General features: G+C 37.9%; 1 protein-coding gene across 1 annotated transcript in view; it reads right to left on the bottom strand.

The window, feature by feature from the left end:
• The window catches only part of ADGRV1 (adhesion G protein-coupled receptor V1), a 697,985-nt gene that overhangs the window by 59,131 nt on the left and 616,778 nt on the right, over nucleotides 1-22,076 (bottom strand). Inside the window, exon 87 of the mRNA XM_066381830.1 lies at nucleotides 8,579-8,700. Within this exon, the coding sequence (XP_066237927.1) occupies nucleotides 8,579-8,700 (122 nt within the window). The remainder of the gene's footprint in view (nucleotides 1-8,578; nucleotides 8,701-22,076) is intronic.

Here is a 22,076-nt window from a genome sequence, read left to right as displayed (position 1 = left end):
GTAGAAAGGGGAGACCAGGGTTTTCCTGCAGTGGGTGATGGGAAAGTGTACAAGTGGGGCACCGGGCCAGGAGCCCAGAGTTCAGTCGGAGTCCCTGCTGGTACACAGAGTATGTGAGGAACCCCTGTCAGTAAGAGTTGTTAAACTTATTATTCATAAAATTTGAGCCCTTGGTTGACCATGGGGAGTATGTGTCAGAAGACAAATTCTTTCTTAGAGTTCACATAAAGTGAGTCTTTTTCTCATGGTCTATAGGTTCAAATATACTAAGGCAAGCAGGAGTTGAGGGGCCAAGATTCCAAAGAAAAAGGAAACTGTAAAGGCATTTGCCACTTTTGAAGCTGCCTAGCAGAGAGATGAGAGGGTAAGAAACGAAGCAGAAAGGAGCTGCACAGAGGCTAAAACACTAAGCAAGGGGCTCAGCAGTCTTCCGGTGCTGGGAATGAGCAGCTGGGGCCCAGAGCCTGCGGAGGAGGAAGAGTCCCAGATAACATGATAGGCTTTCACTTCAGCACCTCAACAACTTTTTCGTTTGCCCAAGGGAGGAGGCAACCATACACAGACTGACCACCACAAATCCTGAAATCCAGTGTCTACCGGATCAGGGTGATCAGCTCATATTGTTTGCGTTTCAAAAGAAGATTAAATCTCTTCTAGAGGAAGAAGTTTGCACTTATTTTTATCCAGGAGTTGTACAAGGACTGCCAGCTAGCTATGGGAATTTACCCTGCAAAAGTTTTTGTTTGGCCCACACAATGTTGGCTTTTTCCTTTCCATTTAGGAGAAGTCTACTCTCCAGCTCTTCTATAAGCTTATTTCACCCACATAAGTTACTTGCATGAACCTGAAGACATCTGCTACACGTTCAAAAGCAAATGAGTGACCACAGTGGATCTATGTTCTAAATAAGCAGACACAGGGGGCCACCACTACATCTGCAATGAAGGAAATACCTATGAGTAGATGAGGTCATTTGGGGGAGGACCAGTGACTTAGGAGGATTTAAGGACTAAGCTTACAAATCTGCTTTTGGCCTTTCGATCATCTTTATATAGCTTCTGCCATAACTGTTTTCTCTCTCTCTTTTTTTTTTTGGTCGAATTCTTCTAATATACTTTGTAGTTATAAAACATTATATAGTTTGTAAATTATATTTTATACATATATTTTTACACGATCCTTCAGACAAAACTTAGGACAAGAAAGCACCTCTGGAGAGTAGATGACAAGCTCAGAGACGGCACACCACTTGGCAGAGCAGACACTGCGTGACACGTGGTTGCGCGCTCCTCACACCGCCCCTGACAGCTCAGCATTGGAGAATGCCACCATACAATATGTATAGAAAAGCATTTACAGGAAAAGTATTCTCCTCTCCACAATATGTGACTAATATAAGAGATCAGAATAAATTAACACTAAGGCAAAGAATCTGAATGACCAGGTGAAAGTCGGCCGTTGGCCCCAAACTTTGTTTCCTTTGTTCTCCCAAACCTTTTTTTTTTTTTTAACGAGACAGAGAGAGAGAGAGAGAGAGAGAGAGAGAGAGAGAGAGAGAGAGAGAGAAAGAAATGAAAAACATCAACTTGTAGTTGTGGCACTTTAGTTGTTAATTGATTGCTTCTCATACATGCCTTCATGGGGGCGGGGGTGGTGGTGGCAGGAATGGGGGGTGGAGAGGCAGCTAAGGGGTAGGGCTCTAGACAAGCCAGTAACCCCTTGCTCAAGCCAGCGAACTTTGGGCTCAAGCCAGTGACCATGGGATCATGTTGATGATCCCTTGCTCAAGCTGGGGAGCCTGCGCTGAAACTGGATGAGACTGTGCTCAAGCCAGTGACCTTAGGGTTTTAAACCTGGGACCTCAGTGTCCCAGGCTGACGCTCTATCCACTGTGCCACAACCGAAAACTGTTAGACCGAAAACTGTTTTAACAAGAGGAAGCACACATCTTACTCTAATTCCTATAGGCTAACTATTTCAAAAATCAGAGTGTGCTAGATCTATTCACAGGTAATGGCACAGAGTTCAGGAAGGCATACCGCACAGTTAAATAAAAGTGCTTGTAGAGGACATTGAAAAATAACTCTGAAATGGAAAAAAGCACAGGAATAAACACTAAAACAGGATTGGGGCAGGAGAAAAGGAAGCACATGTTTTGCAAGGATAAAGCCAGGAGTCAAAAGGTAGTCTACGCCATTCCTTCGTTACTATTCCTGCGTTTGTGGAAGATACCCACCCACAGTTCAGAGAACCTAGTACAAACAGAGGTAAAAATCCTGCAGTCTGCCTGAAGTGCTCTGCCTGGCTGATCAACAGGCTAATGAGGAGTCCATGTCAGAGGCTGTCATTCAATATCAAAGGGAGTAAGAAATCTATTGCACAAACACACAAAGATATTTCACTAGCCCAGATGCTACTGAACATACAACAAAAAGGCATGACCTAATCAAAACTATTTAAATGCACCTCTTTGTCTAAGCTGCTCTATATTTATTGTAAAGTTACAGAAATAATCTGGGATGTTTTGAAGAGCATACAAGACATTCATTAGTCTCTGAATCTCACTTTATTTAAAAAGGGTAGTGATTCTTTTCTCACTGAACTTGACATGGCTCTGGGACAAATCAATGACAGAATCATACTTCCCCTGGCCTCTCCATGTTTATTCCAGGGTTTTCTGGAAGATTGCTTTTTCCACTCTTCATGAACAGTTCATGTGCTAGTCTCCAATGGAAACAAAGTGACACTTCTTATTACTTTTGGCTGTTGAAAAACAATTGCAAAGGGAGTGCCTTGAAACAATTAGTCCTCTGTAACTGATTATTTAACAATATATATTTCCCAAGAGCTGTTTATCCTCTAAAGGAAGCAGCCAAGACTAAATATGTACTGTATCTAAGCAGACACCTGCATGAACCCCTCTGGATGCTAACTGGAAATTCTCGCAGATGAAAATTAAAGGAGGATTATTCATGAGCAAAGGAGCATGATCCATTTCTTATGCTACGTTAAGGACTACTTTCATTTGGGATAATCTCTTCAAAAAAGATGGCTTTAGTTTTAAAGCTGAAATTTAGCATAGAACAACAAGAGATACCTGGAAAGCAAGGAAGAAAGAGAGAAAAGAAAGAAGAAAGAGAGGGAATAAAGGAAGTAGAGTGGAAAAGAAAGAAAGAAGAAAAAAGTCACTATTTTTCTGTATAAGATAAGTGTGTTATGTATTCAAAACACTCTAGTGGTCACCAAACAACAACAGCTAATGAATGGGTAGAAAAAACTGTTCCCACCTTTGAGTCACTTGTTTCCCATCCATTTAAGACATGGGGTAGGAATAAAAGTGATTTTAGCCATCTGGTCCTAAATTTGAATATAGGCTATATATTTTTAGCTACAGATTCCATGTTGTAACTCCCTTCTCTGGAATAGTGAATCATTCAAAAATTGCCAGGACACATCTCGAGACCAGATGCTTGTACAAACGAACATACAGAAGTCATTTACAGAGAGACAGTCAAACAGGACTTTGCAGAATGTGATCTCATAACGCACACACTGAGAAGTGTCATATCCCAGTGCTATGTAATGTTTGGGTCTCTTGCCAGATTTGCATTCCAAGAAGAATGAATTTCAGCTTTTGGAAAGGTTCTTCTGTGTATATGAAACTGTCTCCAAAAACTTATCTTCCTGTATCTCCAAGAAACTCACGCCTGAAACTGCTGGCTATACTGATGATCTTACATGGGATTCCCTATGTAAAAGTTACAACTGACAGTGAAATTTTAACATAGTAAATGGGAGAAAGCCCTAGAAGAATCCATGAAATAAATGTACATAAGTCTGAATATGATGGGTTTGGGTTTAAAATGGACTTAAGAAAAATATTAAATGTAGTACCTTATACATTTCTTGTGGACCACATAGAAACATTTGTTTATATGATGGACTTCAAGGATATTCACAATAAACTGATGTCACACTGATTAAGTTTCCTAGTGGTTTGATAATAGCTGTCCTTGTCTAAACATACATCAATAAACAAGAAAATGGAGAAAATATGTGTAGTGGATATCTGTTATTTTGGCCTGGTTACCACTGTTGTCCTTTCCACCTCAAATTTGTAAAAGAATCCTTTTCTCTGCTAGGAATTCCATTCCATGTGGGTTTTCTAAGATGAATTCAACTTCTCCTACCTCAGGAGTCTGCTCATGACCCAGGCGTGGCCAGAGTACCTGTCACCATGTGATTGGTTTCTGCATAGTCTGTGATCCAAGGTGAAGATAATTCAAATCCTTCATATTTCCTGTTGGGAAACAAGCTCTTTCCCTGCTGGGGCACATAAGCTGATAAAAGGTATCTTACACTGCTGGTGGCCACAATGCTCAAAAAGATTACTGAGTAAGAAAAATAATAGTAGCTATATTTACAATGATTTTTCATACCTTATTTTTGCACTTATATCCATTATGCATTAATAAGTACTTTCGACAGTTTCTTAAATGCTCAGACGTAGTTCAACCTTGAATTGTCAGAAAGTGATCAAGAAATTCCTGATGATATTTCTAGTGATCAAGATTCCCTTTTTAAAACTGCATCAAGTAATAACTATTAAAAAATCAGAATATTAGAGCAATATCCCTTTCATTCATAAGCCTCAGAGCACCTATGTCATAATTACATTCTCAATTAAAAAAAAAGTGGCAATAATCTCTGCTGAGCAAAATATAGTAGCCAAGCATATGTATATAACATATTTTGTGGTCCCAGACATTGACAAAGGCAGTAAAAGTAATACAAAGGCCAGTAAAACAAAACAAAGAACCATTCAGCCTTCATGGAACATATGTCAAAGATCTTACTACTCTATAACCATGTCCCATAGAGATGCTCGAATTAAAGACATGAAGCAGTCTCTCCTTAATGAACCCCAATAAACCCTGGGGATATCATATTTCCCAAGTGTCTCTTTCAGGACTGACTGAACCCGGATACCAAGAATGAACCAGTGTGCCAGATCCCAGGCAAGAGTAATACAAATACTCACGGCTTCGATAGAGCCACGCAGATGGAATTAAGCTCATTAAATATGAGTATGAAATATTTTTAATTTTTACTTATACACAGCTTATATTAAATTTCTCAAAGTAAGAGACCATAACAATTTCTTTTTATCTCCTTATAATATAGTTTAATGCTCAACAATCATCCTCAATTAATTGGCCTCAATAACAGCTCAATAGGCTTTTTCCTGTGTATATGGTTTGGTAGATTGTACCAGCTACCATTTTAACCTTAAGGTTTAAATTTACTTAATTACTGCTAACTGGTCCAAATACAAATGTCAGCTTTCCAACCTCCACTGAATCACACCGATAACTTAAGCAGACCATCTTCAGACCCACCTCCATTTTTATCTACTTTCTGCTTAGAAACTGCTTCATATTTTTTTACTATATTTACCTCAGCTTTCAACTCATTTATCTCAACAAATCTTCTAGTTTGCTGATTTTGAGAGAAAAGAGAGGGCATCAGATGAATATTCTAACTTTCCACCTTTTTTTAGCTCCAGAATAGTGTTTCATGTTCATCGATCCTTCCCCCTTTCCCTCGCCTCGGAGAGACAGCCCTGCTCCTCTCTCAGACAAGCCCTCTATCACTGCTGCTCTTCCTGCCCTGCTCAGGATCTTGCCATGGCAATGACTTTTTCCTCCAGGTGTCAGTTTCTCCATTGTTGATTCTTATCACAAGTCAAGAAAACAAAAACAAAATAATCTTTGAATAACCAATCAACCTTCCTTCCTCAGCTACTATTTCTCTCTTAGCATTCTCCTTGACACCTCTTGAAAAATAGAAATAACTGTTCTTTATGTGTGAGGGATGTACAATTGCTTTACATTCATTATGCCATTTTATTAAATTCGACTGTAATTCTAAAGAGTATTTATTTCTATTTCACAGTAGAATTGAGTAAGTATCCAGGACTCCAGCTGAAGCTGATGAGAGAGTAGGCTGGTAGAGTTAGAATCGCGTTCTATACCAGTGGTTCCCAGACTGTGGTTCCTAGGCTAGCTGCATCGGTACCCTCTGGGAACTTGTTAGAGATGCAGATTCTCAGAGCCCACCCAGATCTTCCGTGTCAGACACTCTGAGTGTGGGGTCTAACAGCCTGTGTTGTAACTAGCCTTTCTAGACCACATCACTCTTCAGTTCTCATCCAATTTACCTGCTCTGCTACACTTGACAGAGTTTGGTATTGTTTTCTTGTGAAGCTTTTTTTTTTTTTTTTCTAATAGCAACTCCAAACTGCCCTACACCAGTCCTCTTTCATAATTATCTCTTTCACTGGCTCTCTCCCTAGACCTAATTACTAAAACATCGATTGGTAGCTTTGTTTCTCAAATCTTACTGACTCTCCAACCTCACTGCTTACTCCTTAGAACCCTGCACTTGAGGGGATCCCCATGTTGTCTCATGTGTCAGCGTCCAGCCATTCACTTGCGCCAGGCATTGCTAAGCAATGTTGCTCTCTCGCAGTCTAGATTCCACATTGAATTGGCTAACCGTGTTCATTAATTGATCTCGACAGCAATTCTCAAACCTGCCACTACTTTCTGTTCCCAGGCACATTGCCAGAGCACGACAGGCTGGACTATGGCAACATCTACCTGCTGGAGCTGCTCCCCTTTTCAATATCGTCCTAAATGTTTTCCAGCATCCTTCTAAAAAGTAGGTATGAGCATGTCATTCCCATTCAATATTTTTAAAAATTAAAACTAACAATTAAAACAATCAGAACAAAACAAGCAAAGCCCTCCAACTCTGATGATTTCTCATTGCTTAGAAACTGAAGTTTTACTGTCCCATCCTGACCTGTCACATGACACTGAATCCCGCCCACCCTTTCCGTCTCCTTTCCTACCTCTGCCTTCTAACTGCAGAACTGTTCTCGCTCTCCTCAACCTGTGAATTTGATCACTTTCTCCTTTTGTAGTCCAGGCTACAACGGTTTTCTTGGTCTGAAATACCCATCTCTAACCATACGCTCATCGCTTATTTAATAAATATTAAAGGTGTCAGAGCTCATGGGCAGGCGAAATGAATGAATGAAGTCTACCACGTGCATAAGGTCGCGCAGCCTATCGAATGGGGCGGCGTCTACTCAGGACTTGAAAATTGCTGCCAAGCAAGTACAGCTGGCAGAAATTCAGGATTTCTCATTATTAAGTTTGCAGCAAATATTTTTAAAAATCTAAAAACTGGTCTGTGTACCACTGTGTGTCTCACAAATAACATATACCTTTAGGCTGTCAGGGGGGACCTTGATTCTAGCTGCACCGGTCCGTCAGGGGGGACCTTGATGCTAGCTGCACCGGGCCTTAGGGCTTCACAGGCGACCAGGACAGGGCCTCTGACTTGAGTGGCTCACTTCTGGGGATCAGCTCAAATGCTAGTACAGGCAGGAGTAAACAGGCCCTTCACTGGGCTCTCAGAACACTTTGTTTACATGACACCTGCCATAGTTTATGCTCATCACTAAGTGATTATGCCTTGGAGTCACCAGATCCTAGAGGAGCAGGGCTGTCATCCTCACTTGGCCCTGGCTCCACAGGCTCACTGTGCTAAGAGCAGATGCTTCATAATAACCATATCTGTGGGGAGGTATCTGCATAACAACTAGATTCAAAACTCTAAAGTTACTTTGTATTTTTTCCCTTCCTAAGTCCATATTATGCTTTGATAGGTACTCTGCTATAAAATATGCTCTCATGAAAGAATATGTCTCTTTTGCAAACCTAAATATGCTTTGAGTCATATTTTAGTTTTATGACATAATCCTAATACAATATGTTTTTCTATACATGTTCTTTGCAAGACAGTGGTCAAAATAAGGGCAGTTTAGACATATCTCTGGTATATTTAAGAAGTTATTTTAGTCCAGAATAGAACTTTTCACTTGAAAAAATAAGAAATATATATTCACTTGTTCCATTTGTTAATTTCAGGGTGCAACTTTTTCCCATTTAACAAGAGCACTAAAGAAGTCAGCTTTAATTTTTGCTGCATTCTTTCATTTCTAGTTATACTATCCAAGCATGCTGACAAAACTAATTTCAGCTAGGCATTGCTAGATTTAGAGGATGTCTATCATTTGCAGGGAACCAAAACACTCTCATTTCACTCAGCACAAGAGGGGATTGCTTGAACATTGCTATTTACTTCACTCCTCATTTGATCTAAATCTAGACACAGCCATGGTCCAACTATGAACATAGGTCCTCCATAGCTGCCACCTGCAAAGTTCACAAACATCAATTCTTCTGAACAAAAATATATTTTTGTAATTACTGAAATGTTCTAAAAATAAAAGGAGGGTATGTATGTCCTCCCTATCTCTATAGCCCAGCCGTCTTTCAAGTGTTAAAGATTTAACCCCCATCATCTTGTTCTACAATGCTGCATGATGTTATTATGCACACAAATTCCCCTATGTGTGGACACCTCATACCTTTATATTGAAACTTCATGCCATGTGTTCATTGGCATACATGTATGCCATCAATAATCAAACTGTAAATCTTACCTGTAGACTGTTGAAAATGACAAAGAGGACCAACATCCAGAAGTGTCTGTAAGCCATGTGCAGGCCTCCCCAAAGCCATGTTACAGAAATCAGGGCGAAAAGATATAAAACCAGTGGAATTTCTAGAAATCACAGAAAAAAAGAAAGAAAAAGAAGAAAGAAATTTTGAGCTTCGGAATACTGCATAGTCTCACACACACAAAAACTATTTGGGGCTCGTTTTTTGGGGAATACTCTCCATGCCTAAGTCCCCATTTTGAAGAACTGCCTTGGAAATCCCATTCTTACGCCAGAGAACACACGTTGCTGAGTCTTCCTGTTTTGCTGGTAGGCAGGGGTGGGGTGGGGATGAAGAACTGTTCCTCTCCTAGACTACCACCTGCTGGAGTGTTCCGGAAGTTATAAGAACAATGGCAGAGATGAAATCACTTTTATCAATAAATCACAGGTAAATTCGAACAGATCACTTTGCTAGAACATGGCAAGCAGGCATCAGTGTGCTCTCAAAATTAGTGTAGTCCAACTCAGCATTTTAAAACAGAAATGATATAAAAACTTGTTTGTGTATGACGGTAAAATATATACTGATCTCTCTTTTTCTCTCCTGACTGAGAAGATCCCAAATTTACAGTTAGGGTTAAGAGCAGAGACTAGTGAATGGGATTCACAACTATGAAAAATAAGTCTATTCTACCCACTGTTTACCCATGCAATTTGTTTCAATACTTTTCAGAACAGATTTCTCCAGGGCCAATGATTTAATTACCCTTCTGGCTTGGGTTTTAGAATAATAACCTTAAAGAGGGGATTTTAATATTTAAGTGACAAGCTGCATAAGATTTGGAAAGTAAATCAGATCTTAGCAGCTGCAAATAAACACATTTTCAAGTTGTTAAAAGTCATCAGTCTGGACCACATCACTGTCCACTCTCAAGACAAACTTGAAAGTTCATAGGTACCCACCACCATCATCAACTAACATCTACCATCCACATGTACTGGGCAAGTTAGAAAAACTAAATATAACTATAGCAGGTTCAGATTTTATTTTGAAACAATTTCAAATTTACAGAAAAGTTACAAGTACATTGTGACAACCAAGTTTTTCTGAACCATTTGAAAGTTGCCAACCTGATCCTTCATCATCACCCTCTGTAATACTTTAGTGTGTATTTTCTACGAAGACATTCCCCTACATAAACACAGAACAACCATCAGATCAGGAAATTAACATTGATACGTTACTAGCACTCTCAGATATTACTCAATATCTGTCAGTTATTCCAGTAGTTTCCTTTGTAGCAGAAAGAGCCAGCTGACATGTCTCTGAAGTCTCCTTTAATCCCAAACAGTTCGCCTGTCTGTGGTTGGCTTTCGTGACTCTGACCCTTTTAAAGATTACCAGTCAGATTTCATCCCAAAGTGACTGAGTATACATTTTTCTCCAGTGTACATGGATCATTCTCAAGAATTGACCATATGTTGGGCCACAAAAACAACATCAGCAAATTCAGAAAAATTGAAGTTGTACCAAGCATATTTTCTGATCATAAATCCTTGAAACTAGAATTCAACTGCAAAAAAGAGGAAAAAAATCCCACAAAAATGTGGAAACTAAACAACATACTTTTAAAAAATGAATGGGTCAAAGAAGAAATAAGTGCAGAGATCAAAAGATATATACAGACTATTGAAAATGACAATACGACATATCAGAATCTATGGGATGCAGCAAAAGCAGTGATAAGAGGGAAGTTCATATCACTTCAGGCATATATGAACAAACAAGAGAGAGCCCAAGTGAACCACTTAACTTCCCACCTTAAGGAACTAGAAAAAGAAGAACAAAGACAACCCAAAACCAGCCGAAGAAAGGAGATAATAAAAATCAGAGCAGAAATAAATGAATTAGAGAACAGAAAAACTATAGAAAAAATTAATAGAACAAGGAGCTGGTTCTTTGAAAAGATCAACAAAATTGACAAACCCTTGGCAAGACTTACCAAGGAAAAAAGAGAAAGAACTCATATAAACAAAATCCAAAATGAAAGAGGAGAAATCACCACGGACACCGTAGATATACAAAGAATTATTGTAGAATACTATGAAAAACTTTATGCCACTAAATTCAACAACCTAGAAGAAATGGATAAATTCCTAGAAAAATACAACCTTCCTAGACTGAGTCAAGAAGAAGCAGAAAGCCTAAACAGACCTATCAGTAGAGAAGAAATAGAAAAAACCATTAAAAACCTCCCCAAAAATAAAAGTCCAGGCCCTGACGGCTATACCAGCGAATTTTATCAAACATTCAAAGAAGACTTGGTTCCTATTCTACTCAAAGTCTTCCAAAAAGTTGAAGAAGAAGCAATACTTCCAAACACATTTTATGAGGCCAACATAACCCTCATACCAAAACCAGGCAAGGATGGCACAAAAAAAGAAAACTACAGACCAATATCTCTAATGAATACAGATGCTAAAATACTAAACAAAATACTAGCAAATCGAATACAACAACATATTAAAAAAATAATACATCATGATCAAGTGGGATTCATCCCAGAATCTCAAGGATGGGTCAACATACGTAAAACGGTTAACGTAATACACCATATCAACAAAACAAAGAACAAAAACCACATGATCTTATCAATAGATGCAGAAAAGGCTTTTGATAAAATACAACACAATTTTATGTTTAAGACTCTCAAAAAAATGGGTATAGAAGGAAAATATCTCAACATGATAAAGGCCATATATGATAAACCATCAGCTAACATCATATTAAATGGCACTAAACTGAAGGCTTTCCCCCTTAAATCAGGAACAAGACAGGGTTGTCCACTCTCTCCACTCTTATTTAATGTGGTACTAGAGGTTCTAGCCAGAGCAATCAGACAAGACAAAGAAATAAAAGGCATCCATATCGGAAAAGAAGAAGTAAAGGTATCACTTTTTGCAGATGATATGATACTATACATCGAAAACCCCAAAGAATCCACAAAAAGACTACTAGAAACAATAAGCCAATACAGTAAGGTCGCAGGATACAAAATTAACATACAGAAGTCAATAGCCTTTCTATATGCCAACAATGAAACAACTGAGAAGGAACTCAAAAGAATAATCCCCTTCACGATTGCAACAAAAAAAATAAAATACTTAGGAATAAACATAACAAAGAATGTAAAGGACTTATATAATGAAAACTATAAACCATTGTTAAGGGAAATCGAAAAAGATATAATGAGATGGAAGAATATACCTTGTTCTTGGCTAGGAAGAATAAATATAATCAAGATGGCTATATTACCCAAAGCAATATACAAATTTAATGCAATTCCCATCAAACTTCCAATGACATTTTTTAAAGAAATAGAGCAAAAAATCATCAGATTTATATGGAACTATAAAAAACCCCGAATAGCCAAAGCAATCCTAAAGAAAAAGAATGAAGCTGGGGGCATTACAATACCTGACTTCAAACTCTATTATAGGGCCACGACAATCAAAACAGCATGGTATTGGCAGAAAAATAGACACTCAGACCAATGGAACAGAATAGAAAGTCTAGAAATAAAACCACATATATATAGTCAAATAATTTTTGATAAAGGGGCCAACAACACACAATGGAGAAAAGAAAGCCTTTTCAATAAATGGTGCTGGGAAAACTGGAAAGCCACATGCAAAAGAATGAAACTGGACTACAGTCTCTTCCCCTGTACAAAAATTAACTCAAAATGGATCAAAGATCTAAACATAAGACCTGAAACAATTAAGTACATAGAAGAAGACATAGGTACTCAACTCAGGGACCTGGTTTTTAAAGAGCATTTTATGAATTTGACTCCAATGGCAAGAGAAGTGAAGGCAAAAATTAATGAATGGGACTACATCAGACTAAGAAGTTTTTGCTCAGCAAGAGAAACTGATAACAAAATAAACAGAAAGCCAACTAAATGGGAAATGATTTTTTCAAACGACAGCTCAGATAAGGGTCTAATATCCAAAATATACAAAGAACTCATAAAACTCAACAACAAACAAACAAACAATCCAATAAAAAAATGGGAAGAGGATATGAATAGACACTTCTCCCAGGAAGAAATACAAATGGCCAACAGATATATGAAAAGATGCTCATCTTCTTTAGCTATTAGAGAAATGCAAATCAAAATGGCAATGAGATACCACCTCACACCTGTTCGATTAGCTGTTATTAGCAAGTCAGGTAACAGCAAATGTTGGAGAGGCTGTGGAGAAAAAGGAACCCTCATACACTGTTGGTGGGAATGTAAAGTAGTACAACCATTATGGAAGAAAGTATGGTGGTTCCTCAAAAAACTGAAAATAGAACTACCTTATGACCCAGCAATCCCTCCACTGGGTATATATCCCCAAAACTCAGAAACATTGATACGTAAAGACACATGCAGCCCCATGTTTATTGCAGCATTGTTCACAGTGGCCAGGACATGGAAACAACCAAAAAGCCCATCAATAGATGACTGGATAAAGAAGATGTGGCACAGATACACTATGGAATACTACTCAGCCATAAGAAATGATGACATCGGAACATTTACAGCAAAATGGTGGGATCTTGATAACATGATACGAAGCGAAATAAGTAAATCAGAAAAAAACAGGAACTGTATTATTCCATACGTAGGTGGGACATAATAGTGAAACTAAGAGACATTTATAAGAGTGTGGTGGTTACGGGGGGGAGGGGGGAATGGGAGAGGGATAGGGGGTGGGGAGGGGCACAAAGAAAACAAGATAGAAGGTGACAGAGGACAATCTGACTTTGGGAGGTGGGTATGCAACATAATTGAACGACAAGATAACCTGGACTTGTTATCTTTGAATATATGTATCCTGATTTATTGATGTCACCCCATTAAAAAAATAAAATTATTAAAAAAAAAAAAAAAAAAAGATTACCAGTCAGATTTTCATACAGAGTGTCCTTTGAGTTTGCCTAATTTTTTCTTGTGTTTCAGTTTGTACACTTTGGAAGAAATCATAGAAGTGATGCTGGGTTCTTTTTATAACATTCTATTGGTGGCATAAGAATTTGATTTGTCCCATTACTTATGATAATCATGAGGGTCATTTGATTAAAATTGTAGCTGCACAGATTCTCCTCTGTAAAGTTAGTCTATTTTTCTTTGTAATTAACAAATACCTATGTGGTATTACTTTTGTGAATGAGAAAGGTGCTGTGTAATAAACCTGGCAAGCTGGAGGGGGTGTCACATGGCAGGCCTGAAAGCTCAGGGACCCAAAGTAACCGCATGGGATGTTCTGTTCATGAATTCCTGGCCGGGCATGCCATGGTGGGTAGGCACATCCCAAGTTCATAGCTTCCTTAGCAAAGGTCAATCTTTACCTTAACTGACAGCTAGCTGCCCATTGTTCTCATGCATCTAGGATAACATACCTTTGAAATGTCAAAGTAACTTTCTTTTCTAGACCTCTCTATATAGCACAAGCACAGCCACTAGAGCTCAAGCCCACAGAACCCTCATTGCTCTCCTGTTGTTCAAGTACCATCTCTATGGGCTGTCAATGTTAAATATTAACTGTCCCATACCCGCCAGTGTAAAAGAAGTATGTGTTTCTCCATTTTGCTCTTTATCCAATCCTAGAGCTTTCCTTTCTTTGCTTCCTCCCACCTCCTGAAGCTACTACCAGTGGATTTCATGAACCTTTCTTATGTTTTCTCCCTTGATTCTAAATGCACACAAGGACATGCAAAACTGCCCTTCTCAGGAGCATTTTCTCAATCGGTTGAGATCTTGCTTCCAGGCATGTCTTCAAAATTTTGGCTCAAATAAACTCTTGTAAAACTTTTCTATAGGCTGGACATTATTTTATCAATGTTTTGAAACTAGGTAAACATTCTTTTATCAAATGTTTGATTTATTAATTTATTCATTCTTAGAATTTGGACCCATACAGTCTCAATTTTCATATGGGTTATTATCAATTGCTATCATTTACCTTGATGCTTAAATTGTTCTAAGTTTGTTTAGCGAGAACTCCTTCAAAATAGTTTCTGTGACTTTTGTTATGTCCTCATTCATTCTGTGAGCTTTTGGGTTCACAAATGTGTCTTAAACTCATTCTGTACTTTCTCTGCCTCAGTCTTGGTTCCTTCTAGGAGAGAACAGCATTTAAAAACCAAGCACTGGGGCTAAGTATGCTATTAGGGTGTTGTTGCTTCTCAGCCCTTTCAGTAGACAGAATATGAGAATATATGTATGTATAACAATGTGTACACACTCATACCATACAAACACATGTACAACTATATGTATTTCCATATCCATCTCTATGTAATGAAAGTCAGTTCCCACCAATACTTCCAACTTCAATGAAACACCACAGGGTTATTCTAATTTTCTCCCTTTTCATTTTTGTGATTCCATTCTCTGTTGTTAAGAAATCTATTTCCAATTATCCTTAACATATTTACCTATTTGACCAACTGCCCTATTTAATTGTAACTAATCTCCCATTTCAATAATCCCTTCTCTTGCACTGATGACCTCCCATGCTCACTCAGGTTCTCATGATAGTCTGACACTCCATGCTTAAACACCTTCCTGTGGATACATACCTTGCTCTATATCAACAAATGGCTTTATGATGGAATTGTTTGGGAAGTGAAGGAAAAGGAAAACACAAGAAGAGAAAGGACAAAGGAAATGGAAAAGTCTGAGCTTTTTTTTTTTTTTTTTTTTTTTGAGAAGACAAAGACTTTAGAAGGATACCTTATACCCTTCAGAGAAAAATATACAATTGTCTGAGTTATTATTATAATTGCACAGTAAAAATGAATAAGATTGTATGTATAAGTGAACAATTCCTTTGTCATTAAAGCTTTACAGTAGTACAGAAGAATATAATAAGATTTATTTAATTTTTATAAAAATTCATTTTTTATAAAAGCATATAATTTGATAAGGGGTTGGAAGCTCATTTTTACTTTCAACAAGATACCCCAAAGATAGGAAACTGTGTAAGTTTGCTTGTGAAACTTCTGAAAGATGAAGCATTAGGTCTGGTAACGGCATTCTTTGCTCCCACTGTGTAAGTACAAAGTTCTATTTATGGCCCTGTACAGAGTACAAAAGGACATGCATATTTTTGCATGAACAATGAGGCACCAAATTTTCAAAAACTGGCCGGCATGTTCTTCTACGTGCCTAGAGCCAAACAAGTGCCGTGCTGACAGCTCAGCAGGGGAGCCAAGGCAGCAGAGCAGGGCTGACCGGGAACACCCGTGGCCCAGCCCATGCTTCCCGGGAACTCGGTTGAAAGTGTGGTAGCTTGGCACCCCAGAACAGAAACTGCAGAAGAGAAAACCAGTCATGAATAACAGTATACTGAACAACAGACCCCAAGCTGCTTTCCCACCAGTTCAACGGCGATTAAAACATGACTTCTAATAGAAGAAACCTGTCCAGAGACACTTCTGGATTTTGTGAGCCTGAAGTTTAGAAAACTTAGGGAGGCTTCTTTAAAACATGAAAACTAAAAAAGCATAATTAGGCATAAGACTTTTAAAGGGGCCCATGAAAGTAAGAAGCCCTCAAACTTAAGCTTCAACTGCTTCATGGTTAAGCAATCTGAGGAAACACCTTTTACCCTCCTTGGGGCCTAGAGTGACAATGACCAAAAGGGGAAAGGGTCTTAGGGATGGGTGATGGTGGTGAAGATGGGCGGGGCATGTTGTTTAACAGCTATTATGAATTCCATTTGGCAAACTGAAAACTGAAGTGACGTCAGTGAAATGGCGCCGTAAGGAGTGATACTGATAAATCTCCCCCAAAATTCAACAAGATCTTCAACCAGAGACAGAAAAATCTATCCTTGGAGCCTCCAGAAGTTGGAACTTCTAAACACGAAGGCAGAGGCAGCAGCAACCCCATAGCTGAATAATCAGGCTACTAATTCAGGAAGGAAAGACTAGGAGAGAGGCTCCGGGAACACGGACTCTCATTGGCGGAGCCTGCACATGCTAATGAGCCTCGACTGCCAACAAGACTGAAGCCTAATATATGACATCGGCATAGAGACTCATCAACTGCAAACCTCTACCTGAGTGTGCCACAGGGGCAGAACCTGGGGTACAGAGTCACCGACCAGGAAGCGGGAGAGAAAAGAAAAAACAAGAAGATAACCTCTCAAACTCAAGAATAATCCACAGACTTTATAACCTAACCCATTTTATTATATTTGTTTGTTTCTCTTATCTTCTAGTCTTGATTATTTTCTTCCTCTTCCAATTTGGTCTTTTAATTATCTGCCGGTCTTACTCTCTCCTCTCCTTGAACTACACTACCCATAAGTGTTACATCTCCCATTATCTTTTCTTTCTTCTTCCTTTCTCTCTATAAGGGTTGCACTCCAAAACCCGTAATTCTCTCTCTCTCTCTCTCCTTTTCTTCTTTTTTATTCTTTTTGTGTTTTCCTCTTTCTTTTTTTTTTTCTCCCTCTATATTAGTTTCTTCTTTTCTCCTTTACTTTTCCTCTCATTAAATCCTCAGTCACGAACAAATTATTTTATCGGGACTCAAATTTTTCTTCATGGTGCTTTGGGGGTTTTTTACTTCGCTTTTTTAACTCACTAGCAGTGGTCCCAACCCTGGCTCTCCATTTTATTTAGTTCTTGCTCCACTAAATACAATAGTAATTTTAAATTTTTTCCCCTTTTTTCTTTTTCCCTCTTATTCCTCTCATCAGTCAACCATCACCTAAAAGCAAATCATTTTATTCTTGACCCACAGTTTTTTCTTTTTTGCATTTTGGAGGTCCATACACCCTTTTTTGCCCCTTTATCACTTCTCCCCAACTCAGGCTCTCCATTATAGGTAGTTTTTGTTCTATTTAGCACAATTTAATTCACAGTTCACCACAATATTTTCTCAAGAAGGAAGGGAGAGGAGAGGAGAGGAAATAAAGGGGGGGTGGGATAATAATTTTTTATTCTTTTTCATTTTTTAACTTTTTATTCTTTATTAATTCTCATTAGTACTATCAACAAAACCACCCCCAGATGCCATTAAGGAAAAGGAAATCGAATATCATGGATACAAAAGACAGAGAGGTAGCACAGATAGATGAGGAAAAATCTATGAAGAAAATATTTAATATATTGGAAACCTTGGAGCTAAATGACAGAGAATTTAAAATAGAAATCCTAAAAATACTCAGAGATATACAAGAAAACACAGAAAGGCAATTTAGAGAGCTCAGAAAACAACTCAATGAACACAAAGAATATATTACCAAGGAAATTGAAACTATAAAAACAAATCAAACAGAGATGAAAAACTCAATTCATGAGCTGAAAAATGAGGTAACAAGCTTAGCTAATAGAACAGGCCAGATAGAAGGTAGGATTAGTAAAATAGAAGACAAGCAACTTGAGGCACAACAGAGAGAAGAAGAGAGAGACTCAAAAATTTAAAAAAATGAGAAAGCCCTACAGGAATTGTCTGACTCCATCAAAAAGAATAACATAAGAATAATAGGTATATGAGAGGGAGAAGAGAGAGAAAATGGAATGGAGAACATACTCAAACAAATAATAGATGAGAACTTCCCAAGCCTGTGGAAAGAACTAAAGCCTCAAGTTCAAGAAGCAAACAGAACACCGAGTTTTCTTAACCCCAACAAACCTATTCCAAGGCACATCATAATGAAATTGGCACAAACCAACGGCAAAGAAAAAATTCTCAAGGCAGCCAGGAAAAAGAAGAATACAACATATAAAGGAAGGCCTATTAGATTATCATCGGATTTCTCAGCAGAAACTCTACAAGCTAGAAGAGAGTGGACCCCAATATTTAAAGTCCTGAAAGAGAGGAACTTTCAGCCACAAATACTATACCCATCAAAGCTATCCTTTAAATATTAAGGAGAAATAAACACATTCACAGATACAGAAAAGATGAGGAAATTTATCATCAGAAAACCCCCACTCTAGGAATTACTAAAGGGGGTTTTCCAACCAGATAAAAAGAACAAAACACAAGTAAAAGCTCCACCAAGAACACAATAAAACCAAATTTAAACTGTGACAACAAAAAAAGGGGGGGGGGGGGAGAGGACGGAGATTAACAGTAGCAAAGGACGATGGAGTGCAGAAGTACTCCCAAGATAGTGCACTACAATGAACAGGGTAGAAACCCTTTTCATTACTTAATGGTAACCACCATTGAAAAAACCACCACAGAAGCACATGAGATAAAAAAGATAGCAACAGAGGAAAGATGTATGGAATACAACTAAACAAAAACAAATGATAGAAAAACAAAAGAGAAGAATCAAACAAGACACAAAACTAACAGAAAGCAATGTATAAAATGGCAATAGGGAACTCACAAGTGTCAATAATTACACTAAATGTAAATGGATTATACTCACCAATAAAAAGACACAGAGTAGCAGAATGGATTAAAAAAGAAAATCCAACTGTTTGCTGCCTACAAGAAACACATCTAAGCAACAAGGTTAAAAACAAATTCAAAGTGAAAGGCTGGAAAACAATACTCCAAGCAAATAACATCCAAAAAAAAGCAGGCGTAGCAATACTCATATCTGATAATGCTGACTACAAGACAGCAAAAGTACTCAAAGGCAAACTGAAAACTAATGTTCCATTTAATATAGATTATTTTAGTTTCACATTTTCTAAGCTAACATTTTTGTACGTGGTGAATTACTAATAACTCTTTGGTTGTCTATGTAAGACAATGCTTACCAAAGCGGCAATTATAATTTGGCAATGTTAGAAACATGTTTAAAGATGAATGTTAACAGAAAACAAAATCATTTCAATGTGCTCAATAAAAGGAAACCCTAAAAACAGAATAGGCCTAAAGAATAGAAGTGTCTACATAAAAGACTATACTATCCAGAGCATATAAGGAACCCCTACAACTTGACAACAAAACAAAAACAACCCAATTCAAAAATGGGTAAAGCAGTCAGAGAAAGACAAGTACCATATGATTTCACTCATATGTGGGATCTAATGAACAAAATGAACTAACCAGCAAAATAGAGACAGACTCATAAGAAAGTAGGTTGATAGCTGTTGGGGCGTGGGGAGCTGGGTGGGGGATAAATGAATTGAGCAGAAGAAAAAAGAATGCATGGACACAGACAACAGCGTGGTGACTGCTGAGGTGGAGGAGGGAGAGCTGGGGGAGGGTACAGAGAGGATAAACGGTGACAGAGACTTGACTGGAGATGTATATAGTGTATAGATGTTGTGTTGTAGAACTGTGTACCTGAAATCATAGAATGCAAATCAAAAGCACAATGAGATACCCATTCTTGTAGCTATTGCCAAAAACCTAGAAAATTACAAATGTTGGCAAAAATGTGAAGAAAGTAGAACCCTTCTGCACTGTTAGTCGGGATGTAAAATTGTACAGCTCTTGTGGAAAACTGCTTGGTGATACTTTAAAAAGTTAAACATAAAACTACCATATAATCTGGCTATTCCACTTCTAGATATATACTCAAAACAACTGAAAGCAGGGATTCAAACAGAGACTTGTACACCAATATTCATGACAACATTATGGACAGTAGCCAAAAGGTGACAACAATCCAGTGTCTATCACGGAAAGTGAGATATTTATGAATATTACTCAGCCTTAAAAAGAAACAAAATTCTGACATATTCTACAACATGGATGAACCTTGAAGATATTATGTCAAGTAAAATAAGCCAGATACAAAAGGGCAAATATTGTATGACTTCACTTATATAAGGTGCCTAGAGTAGGTGAATTCAGAGATAGAAAGTAGAACAGAGGACAGCAGGGCTGTGGCAGAGATAGGGGGTTATTGTTTAATGGGTAGAGAGTTCATGTTTGGGATGATTAAAATTCTGAAAAGGAACAGAGGCGATGGCTGCACAACCTGTACTTAGTGCCCCTGAACTGCACACTTAAAAATGGTTTAAATGGTAAATTGTGTTATGTATATTTCACAATTAAGAAACAAAAGACTATGATATACAGGGCATGTCAAGATTAAGTTCTACTACTGGTAGAAAGAAAAGTAAATCTTAAAAGTACCTTATTTAGCAAGGAGTCACTAATGCTAAATTACTTAAATTAGCAAGAAGTCACTAATGTGAAAAAGTAGTTTGAAAAGGTTTCAATGAAAGAAATTACTTGTGGAAAGGAAAAAGAAACAGCAGTGGATGTGTCATTTAGTACTATTATCATTAAGAAAGTCTAGTTATGGGAGTTTGTAAATTCCACCAAGAATACATAAAATCTATTTTTTAGCAGAAAATATGATATCAATGAATTCAACTTCCATTTTTAAAGAAAGCATGGGGCTATATTATCTCTCTTCTTTGTAAGTGCAGCCTTGGCATTTATTGCTGCTCACTAGTGACAATAATAATGGCTTTATTGTGGCAATCACACGTAATTTACATGAGGCTGAAATTTATTTTGTGTTTACAATCTCCTAAAGTACTTGTTTTCCTTTTATCTCACTGACCTTCTGATTGTAACAATTTGGATGTGCTACTAAAACAAACTCATCAAAGTAAAACAAAGAACACATCTGTGAAGTGATGTGGATTTAAAGATATTTAGGAGTCTATTTATAACCATGGGCACACATTATTTTAAATTAGAAGATAAGGCAATTAAAAAAGGTATCAAAGGGTCTTATTTCTAAAATATGGCTCTAAATTAAGATACTTAGAGGCAAAGAAGTTTCATTGATCTGACACATTTCTTTTTTTTTTTTTTTTTTAAATTTTTATTTATTCATTTTTTTTTTAGAGAGGAGAGGGAGAGACAGAGAGAGATAGGAGAGACAGAGAGAGAAGGGGGGAGGAGGAGGTAGAAGCATCAACTCCCATATGTGCCTTGACCAGGCAAGCCCAGGGTTTCGAACCGGCGACCTCAGCATTTCTAGGTCGACGCTTTATCTACTGCGCCACCACAGGTCAGGCCTGACACATTTCTTAGAGAGAAAATAATGTGCTCTTGAACTTTCCTAACATTAATTCCATAATGATAGTTACCCACCAGTGTTCTCAGCAAATACACCTAAAGTCATAGAAGAGATGACAGGGCACATATTTCACAGCATTGCCAAACTGGCATTAGCATACTGGGGGTGGAACAGATAACAAATGTATGGGTTAGATCTGCAAATTGTTCAAAGGAACACTCCATGGCTCATTTATCCATTTACCTCATTCCTTATGTTTGGTCACTAGTCCTATATTTGGTTTCAATCTTAGAATTTCCTTTTTGCTTCAGTTCTTCAAACACATTCCCAAAAGAGCTCTTAAAAACCCATTTGGATAAGGGAACCCCCTCTAAGACTTGTGGCTTCTGTCTCGAGATACAGTTGGCCAGTGTTTGTTGCAGGAGGCTAACCTTTGTATGTCTCAGCTTTTCATCATGTGCCAGGGGCTTCATTTCATTTA

This window comes from Saccopteryx leptura, chromosome 4 (genome assembly GCF_036850995.1).
Source record: "Saccopteryx leptura isolate mSacLep1 chromosome 4, mSacLep1_pri_phased_curated, whole genome shotgun sequence".
Taxonomy (NCBI): Eukaryota; Metazoa; Chordata; class Mammalia; order Chiroptera; family Emballonuridae; genus Saccopteryx; species Saccopteryx leptura.
Note: the sequence above shows the minus strand (reverse complement) of the source record. Positions and strands in the feature narration are given on the sequence as shown.